This window comes from Panthera leo, chromosome B3, assembly GCF_018350215.1.
Source record: "Panthera leo isolate Ple1 chromosome B3, P.leo_Ple1_pat1.1, whole genome shotgun sequence".
Lineage (NCBI taxonomy): Eukaryota > Metazoa > Chordata > Mammalia > Carnivora > Felidae > Panthera > Panthera leo.
Genome location: NC_056684.1, coordinates 143943219 through 143962610, shown reverse-complemented (window position 1 = coordinate 143962610; position 19392 = coordinate 143943219). Strand labels below are relative to the sequence as shown.

The window sequence follows — 19392 nt, the reverse complement described above, 5'->3', positions numbered from 1 at the left end:
CCTGACCCCCACCGCCCGGGGACTTACCAGCAGGTGTCCCAGGGTCAACTGCTCCGTGCAGCCCCCGCCCTCGTTCCTGCAGTAGATCTGAAGAGCCAGAATCTCTCTCTTGCAGCAATTATCCTTAAACACCTGAAATGGAACGACGGTTGTCTTAGAGGATTAATGTTTCTTCATCTCCACACGCTGCCACTTCAGACAAGGCAAGACCACTTTAAAAAAACCACCAGAGCATCTCTTAAGTGGACCTCAGGAAGCATTAAGGACTATCTTAATTTCTAATTTCTAAAGTAGAATGAAGGAGCTGTCCCCACTAAGAGACACAATTTAAATAATACAACCTCAACTACCTTCTTTTATTAGATAAGCCAAAAGAAAACAAGTTCCACTGAATAATTAAAGATCACTTTGGAGCATCCAAACATTTTGAATGGACTCTGATGTAACTTCAACTTCAACTGCCCTGGGGGCACACCAGGACTGGGTTCATATTTGACTCTGGAGACTTCCAGGAGTCAACTCTGTGGGGGACAGCTACGGGTGTGGGTGGCAGGACCCACTACGACTCAGGCCTTTTCAGATCGCTTGCTAAAGAAACACCAAAACTGGGGCGCCTGGGTGGCTCAGTCGGTTAAGTGTCCAACTTCGGCTCAGGTCATGATCTCACGGTTCATGCGTTCAAGCCCCGCGTCGGGCTCTGTGCTGACAGCTCGGAGCCTGGAACCTGCTTCGGATTCTGTGTCTCCCTCTCTCTCTGCCCCTCCCCACTCACGCTCTGTCTCTCTGTCTTAAAAATAAATAAAACATTTAAAAAAATTAAAAAAAAAAAAAAAAGAAACAGCAAAACTACTGTAAAAGATCACACTCTGCAGATGGTTTAGAAAACATTTGTTTTGGTTCTTTCTCCTAAGGCTATGTCGCTCATAACTCATTTTTCACCAAAAAGGGGGCAGCATTAGCCAGCCACTGAAACAAACTCTTTTAAATAAATACTGCAAAGATGGAAGTTAATCCAGTAATGAAAATGTTTCCCCCTTTTAAAAATTTTTTAGTATTTATTTATTTTTGAGAGAGAGAGAGAGAGAGAGAGAAGGAGGGAGGGAGGGAGGGAGGGAAAGAGAGACAACCATAGCATGAGCAGGGGAGGAGCACAGGCACAGGGAGACACAGAATCTGAAGAGGCTCCAGGTTCTGAGCTGTTAGCACAGAGCCCCATGTGGGGCCTGAACTCACGAACCATGAGATCATGACCTGAGCTGAAGTTGGGTGCTTAACTGACTGAGCCACCCAGGGGCCCCGAAAATGCTTCCCTTTGAAAATGAAAACCTTCCTTCAATTTTACTTTTCCTTTAGAAAATAAGCATCCTCCCTCCTTCTAGTAACATAGTCTATACCATCTTAGTCTTCAGGCATTTCTAAGAAACTCCTCTATATGTTACTGTCCTAGAACAGTAAACAAAACAAGGATCTTAACAGGCCTTTCTCATCCACAGGCAAAGAAACAGAATCAACAGCTGCTATGAGTTAAAAATAAAGTAATTTGGAGTCAAATCTAATCCTTTATAAACATGACTTTTTAAAAAACACACTAAAGTCACCAAACAGGTATTTTTAGCCAGTAAGAAATAAGTTTCTTTTTTGTGGCATTAAGTTCCCTAAGTCATTTGAGTTCAACATTACAGATAAAAAACATAGGTTGGAAACATCAAAACAGTGAAAGGACAGAATCTTAGGGCTGGGCTTATTTACTGTCACTGTCCCAGGGTACGAATGTGGAGCCTGAGGCCGCACCGTGACCGCAGAGGCCGATCCCGGGCTCCGGACCCCACACTCCCATGAGGACCCAAGGCATCAGTCGGCATCATTTAAGATGCTCCGACAAAACCAGATCAATGCCACGGAAAACTAGGGCTAGTAACTCTGAACCTCTTCTCTCAATCACCCTGGTCCAATCCATGTTCACAAGTTAGTGACCCTGCAAGGATAAGGGGTAGAGTTGGGGGACGTGTTTTCCTAACAGCCCCCTCCCTTTTGCTGACTGCAATCCGGAGCAGCCAGTAATCGCTGAGGAACACAAGGTACGTGCACATTTTGCCCGTTCTGTCTCTCAACTGTCCAGGGACTTATGCTGGGGGCCCTAGCTCTGGATCCCCACGTCACTGCACTCACCTGGGCCGCCCTGGCGACAAACCCAATATGTAAAGTGCTCTGGGCAGGAAAACCCCAGAGCAAGAATTTTACTGTGCAATTTAATGACCGACATTTAAAAAATCGTCAGGTTCATCAATCAAAATATCAGTACCACACATTTTTACTGATATTTTAAGTACTTTAAGAATGAGTCGTTTCAAACCAAAAGTGTGCCTAGCAGGGACTGACAACGCGCAGATGACCAGAGGCGCTGTGGTGGGGATCCGAGCCCCAGGAGGGAAGCTGGTGGGAGGCCCCCGCTCAGTCCTCTGAGAGCGTGCACTGAGGTCGAGAGCTTTCGCTGGCACACACAGTCACGTGGGGAGGGCAGGGCTGAGATCCTGCATCCGTCTAAGGACTCGGAGATAATGCGCAGGGGGCAGGCAGACAGCAAGTCCCGCGGAGCGCCGAGACCTGCGCTCTAGGAGCCGAACCCCAGCTGTCTGGGGCAAAGGCCCGAGAGGTGCATCTCTGTGTTTCGCTTATACCTCCCGGGGTCTCAGGAGGTGGTGCCGCTACCATCACAGGTGAGGAGACAGGTTCGGAGGGTGAAGCACCTGGCCGAGGTCACCCGGCTGAGCAGCCGCTGTGTGTGTCCAGTGCCCATGTGACACAGTTCCTGCCTGGCTCCTGCAGCACCGCCCTGACACCCCGAGATACGGTCAGCGTGCCCGGAGCCCTGGATGCAAACTATACGCACAGTACTACGTGAGCAGCTGACACGAGAATTTCTTAAGCCCCCAAGGATACCTTATCTTTGATGATGCCTTCTTGACACGCGGTACATTTTGGACTGGAGGAGCTGAGGGGAGAACACACGGCAAAGACATTAGACAGGGCGCAAGTCCTGTTCTCACGGGCAGCATCACGGCCAAGCATGCTGTGCGGAGTTCAGACCGGCGGCCAGAGCTCCGGGATGCCATGCTCTACTGGCTTCAAGTATCAAGCCACAGAAGAAAAGGGCTGAGTTTTTTTGACGGTGATTTTTCACAAGGAAGTTTTTAAGCAGAACGGCTTAGATCAGTCCCACTTGGAAAGCCCCTTTCAATTAAAAGTGAAATTTTCTTTCAGAAACCAAAACTAGCTCTCCGTGGAGGAGCTCTTCCGCGTGAGCATCCACAGCTTACTGGGAGGGCCTACAAACGGTCTTGCTTTATGAAAACGGCCAGTACTTTCTCCATATGTTATCTTCCTTCACAACACACTGAAAAGCCAATGCAAGTCTGCAGTTAACAGTGCGAGAATCTGAAACTGACCCTGTGTATGAAAACCGTTCATCCACTACATCCTTCTCGTCCCCAAATGCAGGACACGAGCCACTGCTCCCCCGCTGCCCATTTTTGGACTTGATTCTAACTGCATCTTGTGTCTGGAAACCACCTCCTAGATATTAAAAATAAAACTAAGTCTGACCCTCTTTACTTCCACGGCCCCTGCCCGAGACAGGGAGTCAGCGGAGGCTTCGGGAAGGAGGGGGCGGGGTTGACAAGTATGTACCGGGGCCGTGGGCAGAGTGGGGAGGTTCCACAAGCCTGGAAAGCCAGGCAGGAAAACGGAGTGTTGATGGGAGACTTAATGTGTTTTTAAGTAAAGGTCATTCGTGTAGACTATACTAATATGAAGCTTGTGCTAAATCGCTTTAATCATAGGAGTCGTTTTATATCCATAGACCCAGAGCTGAGTAGCATCCGGATAGGATCCCTTGACACCCGCAGAAACATGGAGCAGGACGAGAGCCAGGAGCAGAAAAAGGAGGGACACCAGAAGAGGAACAGCCCTCTGGATGCTCTGCCCCAGGAGCCCCTGCCCCCCACGGCCAGCAGCCCTCCCCCCTGGCCCGGAGCTGCAGTCCAGGTGTCTGCGTTAAGAGAAATCAGGTGCTCTGAGTCTACGCGGCCATCGCTAAGCTGGACTCAAGAGCCGTTTTCCCCACAAGCAGGGGAAGCGGAGTTCACCGTCCACGCTATGTGGGTAAGACCACGGCCGGAAGTGCCCAGGAGGAGGAGGACTGGGAGGGAGGCTGCCTGCTGTGTGACTCTCAAGGGCCCTGCCCTCAGTGGTGAATCAGGAAGAGAGAAGTGGGCAGACTTGCCAGGGCCCTGTGCCCTGGCAGCGGAGACCAAGTCTGAGAGCATCCTGCCATGACCCCCGGTGCCCGGCACGATGACCAGAAAATACCGGGGGACGAACCAAAATGCTTTCTTGGACAAAGTTATTTGTGCTGTAGAACTCCAGCCCGCCTCCCCAGAATCCCTGAGTGATTCTAAAACGGCACCAACATTGACAAGGGCTTCCGAGGGCTCACGCGTGCTTTGCTTACACTTGCTGGCTGAGTGTGGGCACACTGGGTTCCCAGCTAGGTTCCCGTCCTGCTGGCCCCGTCCTCGGTCTCTGCCCCCCACCCCGAGCACCTGCACTCTGAGGGCTCCTTCGGCCTTTGCTGATGGGTGTGCGTCCCGTACGGAGCCGTGAGCTTCTGGAGCAAAACTCAGCAACGCGGGCGGGGGGGCGGGGGGGTATCGGGGCACCAGCGCCAGCGTGGCGAGTGCCACGAGGAAGGTGGCAGGTGCGGCAGTGACTGCTGAGAGGCGCGTGTGGGGAGAGGAGACGGCAGTCTGGGGGACGGGGCTGGGTAGTCCAGGCCGCGCGTCACAGAAGCCTTGGAAGACCCAAGCACGACGTCCTCTTGGCTTTCCCTGGATGATGGCCGGCCGGGCTCTGAGAATTTTATCTGGGTTTCTCCAGAGCTTTTAACCTTTACAGAGTTTACTGTTTGGGGAAGTGAAGAAGGGGGCGGGGGAGAGACCGGAGAAGCCCACGACGCGGCGAGGGCCGACACGGGCAGCAGGACCCACCTCAGCAGGGCCGCCATGCAGGTCTCACAGAACCGGTGTCCGCACTCCGTCTGCTTCGGGTTACACAGCACCAGGCGGCACTTCTCGCACTTGTACTTGTCCTCCACGGTCTTCACAAACCTTTCTTTGTAACCTCCTTGCTCGGGGACGAACACGGACGTCCCGGCGCCGCGGTCAGGGTGCAGCTTCAGCGGCGGGTTCGTCTGCAGTGTGCCGGGGGATTCCATCTTTTTACTTGACTCCATGTCAGGAAGGAGAGATTCTGCGGAAAAGCAACAGCACTTAGTAAAACGTGTCACGTCGTCCGGCGCACGAAGTGAGAAACGTGCCTTTGGAAACGGGGAAGTGCCTGAGAGCCGAGGGGGCTTCTCCAGGTCACCTACCTCACAGGGACCCTCCCGACTCGAACGCGTGACGGGAACGAGCTTGAGCAAGCGTGCCTCTCTCCTTCCCACTCCACCCACCGTTACTGCTAACATGACCGTTCAAAAGGCTTCTGAAGGCATCAGTTGTGTCTCTAAAGGTTCTCTGAAATACAGGTAACGCTTTGCTGTGCTGTAACTTAAACGTGTAGGTGTCAGTCCGACATCCTGGCCAAAGCAACAGCCATCCCCAGCCGATCTTACTTCTCGGTTAGCCTCACTGCCGAGGACAGTCCCCGGGACGTGACTCAGGCGTGGCCTGCCATCGCCGTGGAGCCTGTGCTGGGAACAGCGCCGCCCCTCCAGCAGCAGCAGGTACTGTCCGCCTCCTCATGCTGCTCTTCCCCCCGAGCAGACCCCACAGACCCCACGAGGCACCCACAATGCTCCGATCCGGGCGCACCGTGACCGGCACCTGCTTTCCACCAGCCCGGCCCACCTCACCAGCCCTGCGCCAACACGGCCCCCCCACTGCACACGCCGGAGCTTCAGGGTTGCACCCCCTGTGGATACGCAGGCCTTCCGGGCCTGGGGGCGGAGCTGGCAGAGGGGACATGGGGACTGAACGGGTCTCCAGTGCCTGTCTGGACACGCTCTCCTAGCGCACAAGGTGGCAAGTGTGGTGGGTTCCCACCTGCAAGTTCCCGTCAATAGGCAAAAGAAGCATTTCCTGGATATGAGCCACCAAGACCCCTGCGTGCGTGGACCCGCCGGCTGAAGCGCATGGCAGCACGTCCGGCCAAACTGCGGAGCAATTTCCTTAAGACTCACCAGGTCGGGGCACCTGGCGGCTCAGTCAGTTAAGCATCCGACTCTGGAGTTTTGGCTCAGGTCATGATCTCACAGTTCATGGGATCGAGCCCGGAGTCAGCGCAGAGCCTGCTTGGGATTTTCTCTCTCTCTCTCTCTCTCTCTCTCTTCCAGCTCATGCTCTCTCCCTCTCAAAATAAATAAACCTTTTAAAAACCCAAAAAAAACCTCACCAGATCTCTCAAAACGACACCGTGTTCTTGCTCAATCCATTTATTTCTGCTACTTACAAAAATAAGGGCCAAATTCCTTCTACTTACAAGGCCCCAGGGCCTGTCCCCCATCGCCTTCCCCTCTCTCCTCAGTGCCAGGCCGCCACGAGCCAGTGTGGGGGCCCCCAGTGCACCCCGGGTTTGCTGGAACGAGCCCTCACGCCGGGCCGCAGGGTGCGGGTGGGGAGCCCACTCCCCGGAGCCTTGTTCTGCCTCGTGTGGGGCTGGAAGAATGAACGTTTCACAACCCGGGACATATGCAATGCCAGCAGCCTAACATCTGACAGGTAAATGAATTAGTGTTCTAGCCACACTCGGGCTAGTTTTAATAAAATAGAACATCACTGTGGCGAAGTGTGGGAGCCTCCTGTGAAATCCATCTATTTATGAAAACAACAACAACAAAGATTTTAAAATGACCTCAAAAGGCCAGCAGCCCTTTGCTCACGAATTTGTTGATCAGAATCCTGTTCATGAAGACGCTGAGCGGGAGGTGCCTGGGGCTCGCTCTGCCCGTCAGAGACGATGGTTGCCCAGGAGCCGATCTGCTGCCACCTGCGATGGCTGGTGACCTCTCCCACTCCCCACCTCAGGCCCTTGTTTCTGCAGATGCTCTAGGTTGACCCCCGCCCCCGTTCCCGCGGATCGCACCTCCCCACCTTCTCCAGGGGGCTCAGCTCCGCCAACCCCACTCGCCCGACCCCTCTTGCCCTGTCTGTACTTTCTCCACAGCACTTCCCACCCTCCGACACCGCATGCTCATCGCTTACAGTGTCTCTCCTGCGGCAGAGCCTGAGCTCCCCGGACACAAGGGGTTTGTTGACGGAAAATGCCAGGTACCTAGAAGAGTGTCTGATGGGCAGAAGGCACCCGGTACACATCTGCTGAGCTAATCACGGAGGGAAAGGTGAGGTGTGAGCCATTAGTACCAAGCTGTGTTTCTATGACAACCGACTCTTCCAGGAAAAGAAAACTCCTCAGCTTTTGGATACGGTCTTGGAGATTCTAGCCTTGAAAACTCCTTCTTGCCTTATAAACAATTTGTGACTTTGGTATCTTAGCCAATAGTGCTTAGGAAGCTATGTGTTCAATAAACAGTCTGTAATGAGAAACACTTGATTCTTTAAAGGTGAATTTCCTATTTCGAGCCGGAGAGACAATTCACTTTGGATCAAATTAATGCTAAATGATGTCCATTTACCTACAACATGTCATAGTCTGTATAAGCAAGTATACAGTCTGGGATCTTTGGTTTTTGTAGGCCATCGAAGAGAAGTGAACAGATATGCAGAATGTATCCCAGGCACATCAAAGAAAACATCACAGCAGCCCTGTCCCGAAGGGCAGAGGCCAGCCCACAGCCGGCAGGCCTGTCGGGACTCACCTGTAACGCAGGGTGTCGGCGCGGGCATCTCTGTCTGCAATGGGCCACTGTGGGCCTCTGACAATCCTACCCAGCATCCCTGCATCTCGTCCCCTGCATGGCCCATTCCCGATCTAGGTTGCGAGCTGGAGAATGAGCCTTTGGGAAGGAGGGAAAGATGCCCCGCGGTGCTTACACTGCAGGAGCCAGAGACCTCCTGTGCCTTGTATTCATAAGGGAAGAAAAAGAAGCATAAGACAATGGTCTAAACGTGTAATGTCCACAATAGGCAAATCCACTGAGACAGAAAGCAGATTCATGACTGCCAGCGCTGAGGGAGGGGAGCATGTACTGATGGGCACGGGGTTTCCTGCTGGGGTAACGGAGGTGTTCAGGAACCGGACAGTGGGGATGGGTGCACGGCTCTGTGAATACACAACAACCCACTGAACCAGACACTTTATTCTTTTTTTAAATGTTTTAATGTTTATTTGAGAGAGAGAGAGAGAGAGAGAGAGAGTGAGCAAGCAGGGGAGGGGTGGGGAGAAAGAGAGAGAGACAGAAAGAATCCCAAGCAGGCTCTGTGCTGTCAGCACAGAGCCCGATGCGGGGCTCAGACTCATGAACCGTGAGATCATGGCCTGAGCCAAAACCAAGGGTCAGATGCTCGACTGACTGGGCCACCCAGGCGCCCCTGAACCAGACGTACGAGGGAGCACCGTGAGATTTTCATTTATACCGTAACAGTACATGCCCTCAGAGAAGACAGCAAGCAACCAATACGGGGGAGTGAAGTGTGAAAAGCAAGTACCAGACCCCCTGACCTCGACGACCCAGAGGCAGACACTCCCTTCTGGGGTTCTGGGAGGGCGTACAGACATCCGGGAACGGCAAATGCACATAAAGAAAACCTGCCTTTCTTTTTCCCTCCACACAAACTGTGTTGCACATGCAAGTTGATCAACAGCTTCCTTTCGAAAGCAGCGCCGCGTTCTGACCGTTTTTCCCCATCAGCATATACAGATCTACGTCACTACCCTGAAGGGCTGCGTACAGCACTCCACTGGACGCTTCACCACAGTTTATACAGCCACTTCTACTAATGGACAGTGAGGCTGGTGCTGGTGCTTTGCGATTGTGAGCAATCTGCAGTGAACATTCTTGAACACCTATCTTCGCACGTTTGGGAAAGCTTACAGCGACAGAACTGCCGGGTCAGAGGTGATGCGTATCTCACAGGACCGTAATCACGCCAAACACTTGTAAAAGGTTGCACATTACAGATTCCCTCCAATATTCACTAAACTAGTAAACAGATATCATTTCAGAGAACCACAGCCCATTTCACTCAAATGCTGACGCTTCCCACTTTACTCTGGCCTCAGCAGCGTTTTCTGGAGAGTGGCTGCTGGCCAAATGGTTGTTGTACAAACTCCAGGGCTCCTAGCCTGCGAATGCCGGGGGGCACACCCACTGCCCTTCCACGTGGTAGGAACACCCTTCTCCAGGAGCGACTCTGCAAAGGCTGGCCAAACTAACCACATTTTATTTCATAAACACAACATACCCACAACAGCTCTGTTCCTCACACGTCAGGGACACAGGGATGAGAACGTCCCTGCCCTTAGAGAGTTTTCGGGGAGTCACAAGGATGTGGGCACTCCAGGGCCAACAAACAGCGGACATGAAGAAACACCACCCAGGAGTTACAAAGGGCTGCAGATCTTCAAAAGACAAAGAGATCACCCCGGTTTTGGGGAGATCTGGGCTTCATGAATTGGACTGGTGGCATCATTTCAATTCCAACAGAAGAGAACAAGAAGGAGCAGCAGGAGACACAGCACAGGCAGGTGGTCATGGAGGGGAACCTGGTGTTAGGAGCTCTGGGGCGGAGCCAGACAGCCAGGACATCTGGCACTGAGTGGCCTGGGTGGTAAGGCTGGCCGGTGTCCTTCGCTGCAGTGGATCCTTGGGCACAGCGTTTATCCTCAGGGCCCCACTTCTTCTCTTCACCTGAAAAGCAGACACTACCCCTAACTGTCATAGTACTATCAGGAGTCACTGTAATACTGTATGTCACATCCGTCTGCATACAGGGAAGACACGTCCTCCCGCCAACAGCCGTCAGGGGGTCTGACAAGGATTGGGCTGTTTTCCTCATCTTACTTAGATAGCCCCCAAGCCTGATTTAAAAAGCCCCTTCTCAGCAGTTGTAGAGGGGAGGGGAGGGGAGGGGGGGAGGGGAGGGGAGGGGAGGGGAGGGGAGGGGAGGAGAGGAGAGGAGAGGAGAGGAGAGGAGAGGAGAGGAGATAGCCCCCAAGCCTGGTTTAAAAAGCCCCTTCTCAGCAGTTGAGGAGAGGAGAGGAGAGGAGAGGAGAGAAAAGAAAAGAGAAAAAAGAAAAGCACAGAAAAGAAAAGGAAAGAAAAGGAAAAGAAAGAAAGAAAAGGCATCCAGATTGGAAAGGATGAAGAAAAACTATTTCTGTTTTCAGAGGACATAACCTTATATATACAACTCACTTAGGGAATCAACTAAAAATGAGTTAAACTAATAAACTTATTTAGCAAAGCTGCAGAATAAAAGATCAATATATAAAAGCCCATTTTATTTTTTTTATTTTTTAAAGTTTATCTATTTTGAGAGAGAGAGCGAGTGAGCGTGCATGGGTGGGGGAGAGAGAGAGGAAGAGGGAGAGAATCCCAAGCAGGCTCGCACTATCGGCATGTAGCCTGGCGTGTAACTCAAACTCACAAACCATGAGATGACAACCTGAGCTGAAATCAAGAGACAGACACTTCACCGACCGAGCCACCCAGGTGCCCCTCGTATTCCTATGCACTGTAGTGAACAATCCAATAATGAAGTTAAGAAAACAGTCCATTCATAACAGCATCAAAAAGAATAAAATATTCAGGGACAAATGTCAACCGAAGGAGGGCAAGATACCTATACTGAAAATTAGAAAACACTTTTGAAAGACAGCAAAGATCTGAATAAATGGGAAGGCATCCCATGTTCATGGGCTGGAAGTCTCCACACTGCTGAGACAGTGACACTACTCAAACTGATCAAATGCATCCCAACCTCTATTAAAATCCTAGCTGGCTCTTTTAGAAGAAATTAATAAGCTGAACCTAAAAATCAGATGGAAATTCAAGGGAGCCAGAATAGACAAAACAATTTCGACAAAGAACAGAGCTCGAAGATGCACGCTTCCATGTTTCAAAACTTACTACAAATTATTCAGGACACTGTGGAATCGGCACTAGACGTACGTATAGATGAGAGAGTGCTGAAAGTTCAGAAACAAACCCTCATGTTTGGGGGCAACTGATTTCTGACACGAGTGCCAGGCCTTTCAACGGGGCACTCAGTGCCAGCAACCCCACTACTGCTACCGGACAAGGAAGGCCTCCTCCTGGGCATTCTCTTTCTGGCTCTTCAGGGCTGCACTGGCAGTTACCACCCCAGAGCTGCTTAGACATCCATCGCCCTCTCTCCCAGGTGAGCAACTTGGCACAGCTCTGGCACACAAAGTACTGGTGAAGGGAGGGTAGTGGGTGGTGGGTGGGTTCTAAGACCTCCCTGGCTGGTATCCTTCCTGCCTTTCAAATAAATGTATTAGATGATATTTGACACATAAAAAAAAAAAAGATCATATGTGGGGGTGCTTAGCTGGCTCAGTGGGTAGAGCATGCATCTTAATCTCAGGGTTGTGAGTTCGAGCCCCATGTTGGGCATAGAGCCTACTTAAAAAAGTTTTTTAAGAAGATTGTGTGCAATACACAGGCAAGGCAAGAATACAACAACAACAACAACAACAACAACAAAACAGACCTCCCGAATCCACCGCCTACTTAACAGTCACCACCTACCCATGTGCTCCTTCCTCAGCCATCCTCCTGACTCTCTCCAGAAGTAAATGTCAGCCTCAACTTTCTATCTATAATCCTCTTGCTATCATATATATTCTTCTTCTTTTTTTAAAAAAAATATTTATTTCTTTTTGAGGGAGAGAGAGAGCAAGCACAAGCAGGGGAGGGGCAGAGAGAAAGGGAGAGACAGAATCTGAAGCAGGCTGCAGGCTGCAGGCTCCAGGTTCCAAGCTGTCAGGGCAGAGCCCAACGCAGAGCTCAAACTCACTAAGTGTGAGACCGTGACCTGAGTCAAAGTCGGACACTCAACCGACTGAGCCACCTGGGTAGGTACCTTCTTCTTAAACAATATACTTTTGCCTGTTTTTAATTTCACAGAGTGATACCATACCATGTGTAGTCTTCTGCCGTCAGCACTGTAAGTTCTCACCCTTGTCTGCTCTGTGCAGGAGTTATGCTTCATTCATTTTCATGGCTGTATAGTATTCTACAACTGACATATCCGTTTTTGTATCACAGTTGCCAGTCTTTGCTATCATGAGAAATGTGCTCTGAATATTCTGGCACATCTGTTATGGAACCCTGCATAAGTTTCTCTAGGGTACGTGCTCTAGATCAGGGGATCGGAGGTTAGCAAACTATAGCCTGTGGGTTAAATCTAGCCAGTAGGCTGTTTTTGTTAGGTTACTGTTGCTATTGCCTACTTCCTTGAGCCAAGAATGCATTTCAGATTTTTAAAGAGTTGAACAAACAAATGAAACCTAAAGATCCACAAAGCCTAGAATACTTACCAACTTGCCCTTCACAGAAAGAGCCTGCCAATCCCTCTCCTGGACTGGGCGCCTAGAACGCAGAGGAACTGCTGATTTGCAGGTTGTATTCGTGGCCAGTTTACAAGCGAGGGCCCAACTGCTCTCCAAAGCAAAGCAGTGTAAACACTTCTATTAATCCACATCCTCACCAACTCTGGGAATCAGACCTCTTAGGTTCTGCCAACCTAGCAGGTATAATGGTCTCTTTTTTCTTACTCTAACGATTAAAAAGGTTTAGCATCTTTCATACATTTGTGGGCCACTTATGTTTTTCCTTCTGTGAAATGCTTGATGGTGTCTCTGCCATTTTTTAATTGGGCCACTATCCTTTTTAGTACTGATGTGTGGGGATTATTCACATATTCCGACTAGTAATCCTTTGTTAGTTATATATACATGTCTTTCCCCAGTTTGTGGATGGCTTTCATGTTATTTATATCTTTCAATGAAGAGAAGTTCTTAATTTTCATGTATTCAAATTTGCCCATATCTTGGCCTTTTAAAAATATTCAGATTATCTCACAGGTGATGCTGATGAAAAAGGCACTACAGTATATATTAAACTGAAAGAGAAAGCAGCTTCAACTCTATTATAAAGTCATTTTCAAAAGAAGAATATTCTGTTCAAATAAAACTAGCAAATAAGCCAGTAGGTCAAACACACTCACAACTGCTCAAGGGAAAGTTTTCCTAAACAAGAGTTTATTCAAGTCAGAAATGACACGAACCCCGAGCAGGGCCCAGTGGGGAGGCCCATGACCCTCTGTATCAATGAGATGGCCAATGGGGGCCTTAGCTGGCCCAAAGAAAGCAGGAGCACGACACCTCAACAGGTGCCAGGACTGGTGGACGGATGAACACTCTCAGGTTTACTCATGATCCCAAACTCTGCTAGCCATCAACTGTCACTATGAAAAGTCAGTTCTGATTTAAAGTGTGAGAATCACCTGACCACTTTCTAAAACAACTAGGACAATAGGGACGATGCCTTTAAGTCTTTAAATAAGACAAATACCCACCTATTACGTCCCAAGGAAAAGGGAGTTTGGATTTAGGAAAATCACCACTGGAGGCAGTTTTTCACAATCAATTCAGAGGTGGAGGGAGAATAATGAGCATTCCTAAAATTGGACAGTAATGTGATCACCTTGAGACCCCACACAAAGTCATGCAGATGGAGAAACCACTGAGGTGACTCTGCTTCAGGTCCCTTCAAGCTATGTACCAGGGGGGTAGACACTACCTGATCACCAACGGAAACAGAAGTTGCCAATAGCAACATGGGAGGGTACCATTTTTACCAGAATGCCCTCTAACCAACAGGCACAAAACAAATATTAAAAACAATTTATCTTTGGAGCGCCTGGGTGGCTCGGTTGAGCATCCGACTTCAGCTCAGGTCATGATCTCACAGTTCGTGAGTTCAAGCCCCACGTAGGGCTCTGTGCTGACAGCATGGAGCCTGGAGCCTGCTTCAGATTCTGTGTCCCCCTCTCTCTCTGCCCCTCCCCTGATCTCACTCTGTCTGTCTCTCCTCAAGAATAAACATTAGAGGGGCGCCTGGGTGGCTCAGTCGGTTGGGTGTCCGACTTCGGCTCAGGTCATGTCTTGCGGTCTGTGAGTTCGAGCCCCGCGTCAGGCTCTGTGCTGACAGCTCAGAGCCTGGAGCCTGTTTCAGCTTCTGTGTCTCCCTCTCTCTCTGACCCTCCCCCGTTCATGCTCTGTCTCTCTCTTTCTCAAAAATAAATAAACGTTAAAAAAAATTAAAAAATAAAATAAAATAAAATAAAAAGAATAAACATTAGAAAAATTAAAAAAAAATAATTTATCTTTTATCTTGCTTACCTCCATAAGGCATCTTAAATCCTTTCTGAATCAGGTGTGGTGTACATAAATTTGGCAAACTCAAAGTTGGTCACAATGTTAAAAACAAAACAGTGAGCAATGTCAGTGAAAACAGCTGAGTAAGAAACTCCAAAAATCCATCCTTCAATAAAAGAAAAAAACTGGCAAAATCCATCAAGGACAACTGTTTGGAACCTTAGAAACTAACCAAAAGCTTGTAATAATCAGAGGAACACTTAAGCATGAGAAACCAGCTGAATCTTGGTAAGAACAGTGAGCTCAGTGGCATTTTTTCCTCTCCTGAATCCATGTGCCAGGACAGTGGCCTGGATTCTAACAGCCTGCAATTGCTGGTCAGATATCTGGCAGGAGGTGGGGGGATAGTGGGAGAAGAACAGACCCTATATGCAAAGAATTTTGGTGGTTTTACTTACCTAGAAGACCAGCTCAAAGCATCTGACTTTACCTCAATAAACAGAACTCTCCCAATGCTAAGGTGGTTACTGTAGGGGGAGGGGGTGGTGATTACTGAAAATGTTTAGAGGCAAATTCATTAACAACCACTGCCTGGGGCAATCAATAACAATCAAGGCAAACGAGAGATTAACCAAAATGTTGAAAAGAAAAGTTATGGGAAAAGGGCCCTGATAAGCTCCAATGTGTTTCTGGGAATCTAGAAGGTCACACAAATGCTGGGAGCTGCGTGCACGCTCAAGAAGGCCTGAGAAGGCTTTAAGCCTCTGGCTGACCTTCAAGTTCTGCACAGAGGAAGTGAATGGTAAGTAAGAGTTGTCAACTGCCCAGCTGAAATGTTGAAAGCACACCCCAACAAAACTCACAAAGACCCCATCTGAGAAGACTGGGAGATAATTTTTGTTCCAGGCACTTACGGAAACCTCTGTCCAATCACTAGTTGACTCCTACGCTAATGGAACAGGGACTTCAACGACCACACACGATAAAGAATATACACTTTACAGACTTAGCTCAAAAAGTCATTGCACAAGCAACAACAACATATCCTGGGGAAAGGGAAGAATCTCATTTCCAGATCTGCCACATTATAATACGAAAAATTTCCAATTTTCAGGGAAAGATTACAAAGCATGCAAAGAAACAAGGAAGTATGGCCCATAACAGGGGAAAAAACAAGAAACAGAAGCTGTCCAGGAGGAAACCCAGACACACTAGACTCACAAAGACTTTAAATCAGTGCGTACATGTGTTCAAAGAGACCAAGGAAACCATGTGCCAAGAACTCAAAGAAACCATCAGAACGATAGCTCACAAAATAGAGAATTATCAATAAAGATAAATTTTTAAGAAGAACCAAACAGAAATTCTGGAGTTGGAAAGCACAACAACTGAAACAAAAATTCACAACAGGGGCTCAACGGCAGAACATAGCAGGCAAGAGAAAGGACTGGAGAACCTGAAGATGAGTCAACTGAGTTTATCCAGGCTAAGTTACAGAAGGAAAATACAAAAAAGAAAAGTGAACAGAGCTTTAAACGCCTGTGGGGCATCATCAATCACACCAACATACACCTTATGGGAGTTCCAGAAAGGAGAAGGGGGAGAGAAAGGGATGGAAAGAATATCTGAAGAGACAGTGGACATAAACTTCCCCTATTCGATGAAAAATATTAATCTGTACATCCAGGAACCTCAACAAATTCCATGAAGGATAAACTGAAAGAGACTCACACTAATATACATTATGATCAAACTGTGGAGAAACAAAATTCTGAAAGCAGCAAGACACAAGCTACTCCACATAAAAGGATTTCCTCAATGTAACAGCTGGCATCTCATCAGAAGTCATGGAGGACAGAAAACGCATGACATATTCAATGGAGTGTGAAAAAAATTAACTAAGAATTCTGTATCTAGCAAAACTATTCTTAAAAAATGAGGGAGACTCTCAACAAAATACTAGCAAATTGAATCCAACAGCATATTAAAGGTATTATATACCAAGACCTAGTGGGATTTATCCCAGGAAGGCAAGAGTGGTTCAATGTAAGAAAATCAATAAATGCAATAAACCATATTAATAAAACAAGGGAGGAAAAACACAATCATCTCAATCGAGGCAGAAAAAACTTCTGACAAATCTAACACCCTTTCATTATAAAAACTCTTGCCGGAGAACTAGGAATAAAAGGGAACTGCCTCAACAAGATAAAGGGTACCTAAGAAAAAGTCACACTTAATGGTGAAGAACTGAAAGTTTTTGCCCTCAGAGCAGGAAGAATGGAAGGATGTATGCTTTCACCACTGCTTTTCAACCTCATACTGGCAGTTCTCGACAGAGCAAGAAAAAGAAGTAAAAGGCATCCAAATAAGAAAGAAATAAAACTATTTCCACTAACAGATTACATGATCTTATACATAGAAAATCCCCAAAAATTCACAACAACTAGAGTTAATAAATGAATTCATCAAAGTTGCAGGGTACAGGATTAACACAGAAGCAACAGTTGTGTGTCTGTAGAATAGTAATAAACAATCCAAAAAGGAAATTTAAAAAGCAGTTCCATTTACAATAGCATCCAAAAGAATAAGATACCTAGGAATAAATTAAAGCAAGGAGGTGAGAGACTTGTTCACTGAAAACTACAAAACAATTGCTGAAAGAAATGAAAGATGCAATTAAACAGCAAGACGTTTGTTAGTTGCAAAACAAGTCTATATACATGAATTAGCAGACTTAATATTGTTACAAGTGGCAATACTACCTGTGGTTAATTTTATGTGTTAACTGGACTGGACCATGGGGTACCTAGATATTTGGTCAAATATTATTCTAGGTGCTTCTGTAAGGGTGCTGGATGAGATTAACATTTAAATTGGTACAGTGAATAAAGCAGATTGCCCTCCCCAGTATGAAGGGGCGTCATCCATTCAGTCACAGGACTGAACAGAACAAAAAGCCTGATTCTCCTCCAAGTAAGGAGTCTTTCTACCTGACTGCCTTCAAAAGGAGACATGGGCTTTTTTCCCCATTTTTGGACTTAAACTAAAATATCACAGCTCTTCCTGGATTTTGAGCCTGCTGGCCTTTGGACAGGAACTACATTCCTGGCTCTCGTGGTTTCAGGCCTGCAGACTCAGGCTGGAACTAAGCCACTGGTTCTCCTGGGTATCCACCTTGCCAACTCACTCTGCAGATCTTGGGACGTGCTTGCCTCCATAATTGTGAGAGCCAATTCCTTGTAATAAATACCTCTTTCTACACACACACACACACACACACACACACACACACACACAGAGGTTCTGTTCCTCTGGAGAACTCTACCCTAAGTGATCTACGGATGCAATGTAATCCTTATCAAAACTCTAATGGCCTTTCTCTGACAGAAATGAAAAACTCTGATCCTCAAATTCATATGCAATTACAGGGGACCACAAAGAACCAAGACAATCCTGAAAGAGAAAAACAAAGTTGGGAGACTCACACTTCTCAAACTTATGACTTCAAAACCTACTACAAAACCACAGTAATCCTAACAGTGTAATAGTGGCATAAAAACGCACATATAGACTAATGGAATACAACTCAGAGTCCAGAAACAAACCCATACATCTATGGCTAAAAGATTTTTGACAAGGATAGCAAGACCATTTAGTGGTTTAAAAAAAAAAAAAAAAAGTCTCTGGGACAACTGGGTAACACTGGCAGAAGAATGGACTTATTAGACCCTCACATCATTCCATATACACAAACTAGGATCAAATGGGATTACCAACTAAAACGTAATAGCTAACACCCAAAATTCTTAGAAAAAATATTGGGGCAAATATTCATAATCTCGAATTTGGCAAAGACTTCTTAGATATGACACCAAAAGCATAAGCAACAAAAGAAAAAGTAGATAAAATGGACTTCACCAAGTTTGAAAACCTGTATTACATAAAAGGATGTTACCAAGAATGTGAAAAGACAACAAAATGGGAAAACATCTGCCAATTACATATCTCATAATGGTCTAATATCCCAAATATATACAGAACCCTTACAAGTCAACAACAAAAAGAGAAACAACCCAATTTAAGAATGTGCGAAGAATATGAAGAAACATTTCTCCAAGGAAGATATAGAAATAGCCAACAAGTATACAAAAAGGTGCTCAACATCTTTAGTCATTAGGAAAACACAAACCAAAGCCACCATGAATTACCACTTCATACCAACCAGGATGGCTATAATTCTTTTAAAAAGGAAAAATAACAAGCATTGGTGAGGATGTGGAGAAATTCAAACATTTATACACTTTGGTGGAAACATAAAATGGTTTAGCTGCTGTGGAAAACAATCTGGTGGTTCCTGGAGCAGTTACACATCGAATTGCCATAGGACCCCATAATTCCACTCTTACACATATACCCAAAAGAACTGAAAACAGGTACTCAGACATATATACACGCACGCGCGCAGTAGCACTATTCCCAATATCCAAAAGGTGGAAACAACCAAGATGTCCATCAACAGACGAATGGATAAACAACATGTGGTATCTTCACACAATGGAGTACTGTTTAGCCATAAAAAGAAATGAAGCAATGGTACAGGCTAAAACATGGATGAATCTGGAAAACATTACGCTCAGTGAGAGATGTCAAAACAAAAGAGCACATATTGTATGATACCATTTATAGGGAATATATAGAATAGATGAGTCCATGCAGACACAGAGCAGACTGGTCATTGGCAGGGGTTGGGGAAGAGTAATGAGGACTCTACCTGCTTAATGGATATGGGGTTTCCTTTTAGGGAATGAAAATGCTTGGAACCATGTACAGGTTGTGGACACACAACACGGTGGATGTACGAAGCAGCACTGAATTGCTCATTTTAAAATGTCTAACTTTGGGGTGCCTGGGTCGTTCAGTGGGCCGAGCGTCCAATTCCTGATTTCGGCTCAGGTCATGATCTCCCAGTTCATGGGTTCGAGCCCCACGTCGGGCTCTGTGCTGACAGCTCGGAGCCTGAGGCCTGCT

General features: G+C 47.3%; 1 protein-coding gene across 10 annotated transcripts in view; it reads right to left on the bottom strand.

Moving 5' to 3' along the window:
* Window positions 1-19392, bottom strand: part of TRAF3 (TNF receptor associated factor 3) — a 132583-nt gene that overhangs the window by 28924 nt on the left and 84267 nt on the right. For all 10 annotated transcript variants that reach the window (XM_042944353.1, XM_042944363.1, XM_042944354.1 and 7 more), the window contains 3 exons: window positions 5046-5307; window positions 2941-2992; window positions 28-132 (listed from right to left, as the gene is read on the bottom strand). In XM_042944353.1, coding sequence (XP_042800287.1) covers window positions 28-132; window positions 2941-2992; window positions 5046-5290 — 402 coding nt within the window. In that variant the 5' untranslated portion in view covers window positions 5291-5307. The remainder of the gene's footprint in view (window positions 1-27; window positions 133-2940; window positions 2993-5045; window positions 5308-19392) is intronic.